At 33.9% G+C, this 7,592-nt stretch overlaps 1 protein-coding gene across 1 annotated transcript; it reads right to left on the bottom strand.

The window, feature by feature from the left end:
- Window positions 1-2,634: 2,634 nt before the first annotated feature.
- LOC114395765 lies at window positions 2,635-4,534 on the bottom strand. The gene is made up of 3 exons (XM_028357612.1): window positions 3,894-4,534; window positions 3,070-3,774; window positions 2,635-2,964 (listed from the first exon to the last, which is right to left on the bottom strand). Exons 1-3 carry the CDS (start codon window positions 4,518-4,520, stop codon window positions 2,866-2,868), a joined length of 1,431 nt encoding a protein of 476 aa, XP_028213413.1. The 5' UTR covers window positions 4,521-4,534; the 3' UTR covers window positions 2,635-2,865.
- Window positions 4,535-7,592: the final 3,058 nt, after the last annotated feature.

Raw genomic sequence — 7,592 nt, 5'->3', positions numbered from 1 at the left:
TAGGTATGTTAGAAGTAGTGTCTAATCCTCGGAGGTTTACAGTAGGGAACTGGTTATGTGACTCAGATCTGGTTAGTCCTACTGGAATTGAACGGGTTCTAACTGAAAAAGACCTTCTGGCTGACTCATATTCAGACCTAGAGGCTTCTATCCTTGATGAAAAAGAATTTCTCCTATTGAAGGTTATCTCTACCTTTCCGGAGTTATCTTGCTTAATATGCTCTATGGTTGGAGCGGGTCGGGGAATAGACGGTGTGGCCTTATCCATAACCCATCTTTCGGGAAGAGTTACTTCATCCCATTTTATTTTTCTCGGGAGAGACACGTTAGCCTTTGTCATATCAGTGATAAACAAGGTTGTTTCTCCTTTTTGAGGTTTTAACAGGACTCTAGATGCACAAGTATTCATGACCTTGTACTGGATCCTATAAATTAAGGCTGCTGGGATTGATCCTTCTTTCATGTCAAGGCCATGAAAGTGAATGTTTAAGAACAGAGAGTCAAGAATGTTTCTGTCAATCAGACTCACTGTTTTATTTGGATAACAATTAAAATATATTGGACCTTGTCCTAGGCTGGTTTCGACTGTGCCAATTAGGGAGTCTTCAAATTGATTATGCCTAATATCTCTTAGACACATTAAAACTGCTGCATCTATGCCCATATCAATTAAGGGCTTGATGGCTACTTGTACACAACCGATGTGTAGATATTTATACTTACGGCTATGTTCATAAACTGAATTTTTTGAAAGTAGATGAAATTCTTCCCCTATATCTTGTCCTAGAGGAATATTGTTTTCTACTGTTTTGATTATGTAATCAAAGTTGTGTTTGTCTTTAATTGTTTCAGGAACGTATAGTTGATCCTGAGGGATTTCTGGAATGTTCCAGTCATCCATGTTTTGATTAATATCTTCGAATCAGACTTCCTCATCGAAGAGATTGTGTTTTGGGGCGACCTCTTGGGTCTGGTTATCTTGATCATTTAAGAGATTGGTGTTTCTTGAAGAAGATGAAGAGGAGGAATTTGAGCGAAAAGAGATACGGGAAAAGGATCGCAATAATCTAGACATGATTAAAACATTCTCTAATATCTTTGCCTTCATTTGGTTCCATAGGAATCTTTCCAAAAGGCTATATGTTACAGAACTTCTTGGATCTGAATAAATGAAAAAGAAGATTTTTTTTTTAATACAGACAATATAGTTTGAACATTACTCCTATAGCCACCAGTATATTATGTCTCAATATTTTATTTGAACAATACACCTTAGCCTTACTGCCCTTTCTCATCCACGGGACTTACTGCTACAGTATCATTCAACTAAAATATCAGACTGTTGTGCTTCCAGAAAATACTGTTCAAACACATACTGTTTAAATTAAAATTACTGTACATGCTTCAGATCCATAAGTTCAGTTAACATATGCCCTTACGGGCACTATTCCTACTTCCCCATCAGGCTCTGATACCAGAGGTCAGCGGATTAGGATCAAACGGACAGATAGGAAGTAAGAATGCAGTATGATTGATGAAATGAAAATATATATAAACCCACACTCATTATAAAAAAAATAAATTTAACATCATTTATACAGATTGAAAATTCGTATGGTCATATGAATTTGTCAATCCGTATAAATAATACAGATTGTCAATTCGTATGTTTTGAATTTTTTTAACATGCATTTCTTCTTCTTTGATGATGAAAAACTACCGAACTTTATCATATATCTATAAACAACGCATGTGTACCACTGACGACGACAAACACTCACAAAAGCAAGTTACAATAAAAGAGTGCAAAAATGGAAAAATCAATATGCTATTTGTAACTTAAAATACCCATTATATAAGAGAATTTTTTATATTTTGAAAAACTACTAGGTGGACCAGAATTCGTGTGCCAATATTAGAGGTAGTTGGGCCTGTGTTGCTATCAATATTTTCTTCCAATCATACTTATATATTTTTTTCTTTTGTGATGAATAGATTTTTGAATCTAAAATTACTCCACACATTTGCTGGACATAGTTGTTTATTCACTTCTTTAGTTATATGTTTCATTTGTATTTGAAATTATTGCAACGCATGTTATAATGCAGAATTAGATTCATTCATTGAAATGTTATAGTTATAGTAGTATTATGTTTGTCGAATATTATAATATATGATAGTATTATGTTTATTGAATATTATAAAGTTATATTATAGAGAGCACATTTTTTCATAAAGTAATTTATTTTCTGGTACACAATTAATTAATTAAATATATATATATATATATATATATATATATATATATATATGTGTGTGTGTGTGTGTGTGTTCAAATTGTTAAGATTCTTCATATATTTACTATCTTATTATTTTTAAGATTAAATTATAAATACAGTTTTAAGATAAAGAAAACTATAATTCCTCTCATTGAATATAATCTTATTTTAACTTAATTTTCTTTGCATAATGCTAGTAATTTAGGGAGTGATAACTATAGCCGAACGTCAAAGAGGACTTAATATTTGTAGTCTCATGATTTTCTTTTTGTCATGCAAAGCGTCACTCTTAAAGAGACTTCCACTTGCTATTTGATCAGAAATATATACTACTAAAAGGTATTGCTATTTACGCCTGGTCAGACAGAATCACAGAAAACAACTATCAGCATAGCAAACGAAATCACAGGTATGCATTCAGAATGCTTTACATGAAACACAAAATATTAGATAAAATAGTGTCAATAAACTAATTATCTCAAGCAAGCACATTAATTAGAACAGCCAGGACTCTGAAATACGTAAATAGATATCTATTTTGTAGAACCGACGATTCTATAACCTTCAACAAAATGGAAGTAATGGATCAAATCTCCCTCTTAATTGATGCTTTTTTGATGAATTGCTTGAGACCGTTTGTCAAAGCAGATGTTGAGGTCAAGGAAGCTTTCAAGATAGCTAGTGCCTGCACCATGAAACAAATCAACAAATGTTAAAGAATCTAATACAACTAATATGCAATGAATGACGAGGCATAAGAAAGTTCATACTTCATATCACAGTGTCTTACCTCCTTCACACCAATTTTAACAACCCTTTCCTCCAGGTCAAGCGGGGAGACTTTTGATCTATTTAGAAATGAAATACAAGAAATGGACGACATTGGTGTCATAACCAAGTCATCTGTCACCAAAAACATTGATTGTGCTTTGGCAAATCCTCCATTGCTAGATGAACCCCCAATACAGGACTTTGGATCAACAATCGCAAATTGCCAACTGTTAGGTGAAGTAGTAAGACACACACACGACTCAACGGTTACATAATAATACAATGGCAAGCACACGGCGCCAATTGGTAATATCTGGTCGTGTAAGTTGAATTGTGGAGCACACTGGGGATTAGCTAGTTTGTCTTTGAGTTCCTGTGACCTAAAATATCTGTCTGTATTTAATTCAAAAGTGCTGTTATACAATTTATCAATGCAGTCTAAGGAAGAGCATCCATTAAGCATGTGCAACACTCCACCCAGAGGTAAAGTGAGCAAACTGAAAAGTAAGTCAGCAAAATCTGCCTCTGCTTCTACAAACAGAATTTTGCTATCTGATTTTCTTACCAGTACTTTCACATCCATCTTTCTACCTTCATCAGATGATTTCTCTCCTATCCCAATTTGGGGTTGGTTTATTGGGTTGAAATTATCATCTTTCTTCTCTAGGATAAAATCTGTTAAGGGTGTCTTTGATAGCAAAGACAACTTAAGGATATCAACAACCTAGTCAAATTTGCAAGGAAAAACTAATCAGCATGGTAATCAGTTAGAGAAAATAATAATAATAATAATAATAATAATAATAATAATAATAATAATTTCAGCTGAGAAAGCGTACGTACCTCCCTCTTACTGATATCTACATTTCGTTCGTCAATGGTAGCCATGTCTTTGATTCCAAGCTTCCTAAGAAGACTTACACTTGTTCCAACAACATTGGGCAACACAGAAAGATCGTCACAAATTATAAAAGTTGCGATTTCATTAACAAAACCATTTCCTGGAATCACTTCTATTGGAAATACTTCTCTGTTCATTTGATTTCCACAACGGCATCTTTGATATCTGAAAATGGACAATTGTCTCCCACTTACAATACTACAATTCAGGTTTGCACAAAGAAAGTACTTTGTGGGTTCGGTGTCATCGATGTTCAGTTTCACGTGCTGGCAATAAGATTCCATAGAGTTCCTTGGCTGCAGTAGCATTTCTTTGCACGTTTGTGTCCGTAGATACTTATCTTCAAGATGAGACACACTTTCATACAATGAGCTGAGGCTGCCAAATTTCACTGGTGGAATGTTTGACTCCTTAGCCACGAGTCTAGCAATAGTCCCCAAAGGCAATGTTAAGATACTCAACAAAGCGTCCACAAAATCCTTCCCTGCTTCCGCAAATATAACTTTGTTTTTCTCTTTGTCCACCAAAACTTTTAGGGAAACTTTGTGTACCTGCTCATCTGTAGCCATGGTGCCAACCACAGAATAGAAAGGAGAGAGGTGAAGAGAAAAATAAAATAAAATTAAAACTTTATAAAAATTTAAATAAAATATTAGAAAGTGAAATTTTTTGGACATGCTAGGTGCACCGAGCAACATTGTTGGTGCACCTAACAATTTTTTGAATGGGCAAAATTGTTTTTGTGACATTCTCTTCTCCTTGAAGGACTATTTTTCATTTGACCTTTCGACAGAAATTCTTTCGGAAGGTGTGCTTTTTATTGGAATTTTTTTTAAAAAAAAAAATTAATGGCCAAGGCTCTAACCTAAAATTTTGGGATTATTATCACAATACTCTAACCAGCTAAGTTAATGAATCAATTACGTTATGCATATAAATTATTACTATACATAATTATCACTAACATTTCTAATGCATATTTAATGCACATGTAAATTTGAATAATAAATTTTATGACAATTAAATTTAATTTAAATCATACAAATTATGTAATCCGTATATTTTTTAAAAAATAAAAAATATTTACTATCACAACATTTTATATGTAACCCATATATTAATTATTTTATAACAACGTGAATTAAATATGCATTAAATTTTATAATAATAACCCGAATTAAAAAAATTAATGCATATTTAATGATAATTTTTCCCCTGTCTTGTTTTTCTTTAAATTTACTGCGTCTGCTTATGGTTTTACGTTTCCTTTGTTTCACTTTCACTTTCGTCTTGTGTGCTGGGTGGTTTTTGCAGGTTTTGGTGGTTTTTGCAAGTTTGTTGGAAGTAGTTGTTCGATGAAGGTTAAATATTGGTGGTTTCTATCGTAGTTGTTCTTCTTATTCCGTCAGAGGTACGCATTTTATGGTTTTTTTTTTGGGTTTTTTTGGTGTTCATCTGTTACGGAAGCGTAAAATGTTGAGGAAGGTTATACAGTAAAAACTTCTTCTGCCGGAAACTTCTTCCGAAAGAACTTCTTCTGGAAGTTGATGCTAGTTATTCCGGAAGAACTTCTTCCGGAAGAAGCAGTGTGTCTGGAAACTGTAATTTTTTTAATTTTTTTGGAATTGTGCTTTTAAATTTGTGAAAAAATTAATATATATGAATATTATAATTTATAATATTTGTATTTGATATTTTTGAAATTGTGGATGATTGGTTTAATTAGGTATAATAATTTAGGTATATTATTAAATGATTTAGGTAAAATAATTGTATTTTGTTGTAGTAGTAAAATGTTTTATTAGTTGTTAGTTATAGTGTTAACTTTAGTTTAAGTAAATAATTTAGTTTTAACTTTTGTATTACTTGTGTATGATGCATAATTTAATAATATGTCGTTAAGATGGACGAAGATCAATGGACGTATGACTATACAATGTCACAAGAAGTAGATTATGATAATGAAGAAGAATGTGGTGTGAATGAACCACATGTTGATTGTTCGAATGCTTTTAATACTTGTCAGGTAATCATGTTCATTAGTTTGAGTCATTTGGTTGAACGTATTTTTCGTATAAAAATTAATATGTTGGAGTTGCGTTGTAGGTCTTTGGTACTCGAGATGATGTTTTGCAGTGGGCTCGAATAGTTGCCCATGAAAACGGATTTGTTGCAGTGATTATGAGGTTTGACACAGATACTGGTAGCAGAGGAAGAAGTTCATTTGTGTTAATTGGTGTGAAATGAGTGGTCTGTACAAGTGTAGGAATAAAGAATTCGTTAGAAGAGACACTGAGAGTAAGAAATGTGGTTGTCCCTTCAGGCTTCGTGGGAAACCAGGGCATGGAGGGGAAAGTTGGATGGTGAAGTTGATCTGTGGGATTCACAATCATGAATTGACCAAGTCCTTAGTTGGACATCCATACGCTGGACGATTGACTAAGGATGAAAAGAAAATTATTGCTGATATGACAAAGTCGATGGTGAAACCAAAAAAACATCTTGCTAACGTTGAAGGAGCACAATGCCAACAGTTGCAACATGATCAAGCAAATTTACAATGCAAGAAGTGCATATCGTTCTTCAATAAGAGGAGCTGATACCGAAATACAACATCTGATTAAGCTTCTCGAACGTGATCAATACATTCATTGGCATAGATTGAAGGATGAAGTTGTGGTGCGTGATCTGTTTTGGTGTCACCCAGATGCAGTAAAGTTATACAATGCATGTCATTTGGTGTTTTTTTTTATAGATAGTACCTACAAAACAAACAGGTACAAACTCCCACTACATGACTTTGTTAGGGTGACACCAACGGCGATGACATTCTCTGCTGGGTTTGCATATTTGGAGGGTGAGCGTGTTAATAATATTGTATGGGCTTTGGAACGATTTCGAGGTCTATTTTTAAGAAACGATCGTCTCCTTATTCTTATTGTCACTAACAGAGACCTAGCACTGATGAATGTAGTGAAAACTGTGTTCCCAGAGTGTACAAACTTGTTGTGCAAGTTTCACATCGATTAGAATGTCAAGACGAAGTGAAAATCTTTTATCGGCCAAAAAAATGCCTGGGACTATGTGATGGATAACTGGGATACTTTGGTTGATTGTCCGTCTGAACAACAATTCGTTGAGTCCCTTCAAAAGTTTCAAATTGCTTGTTCACCTTGGTCAATGTTCTTTGACTATGTTAACGACACATGGATTATCCCCCACAAGGAAAAATTTATTACAGCCTGGACGAATAAGGTCATGCACCTAGGCAACACAACAACAAACAGGAATTAAAATCTTATTTTTTTTTTCTAGTAAGGATTATTAATAAGTGGTATTTAATTGTTGTATATTTTTCATGTTTGGTATGTATTTTAAATGTAGGGTTGAATCAGCTCATTGGGCTCTAAAAAGAGTATTACAAAATAGCCTTGGAGACCTGTGTAGTGTTTGGGATGCCATGAACAACATGATCACGCTGCAACATGTTGAAATTAAAGCATCCTTTGAAACCAGTACGCATGAGGTTGGACATGTATTTTAAAAAACCTTATACAAGAGGCTTGTTGGAATGGTTTCAAGGAACGCTTTAAATGAGATTGCTGCCGAGGTTAAGCGTCTACGTTATCTCGGCAACGATT

This window comes from Glycine soja, chromosome 18 (assembly GCF_004193775.1).
Source record: "Glycine soja cultivar W05 chromosome 18, ASM419377v2, whole genome shotgun sequence".
Taxonomy (NCBI): Eukaryota; Viridiplantae; Streptophyta; class Magnoliopsida; order Fabales; family Fabaceae; genus Glycine; species Glycine soja.
Note: the sequence above shows the minus strand (reverse complement) of the source record. Positions and strands in the feature narration are given on the sequence as shown.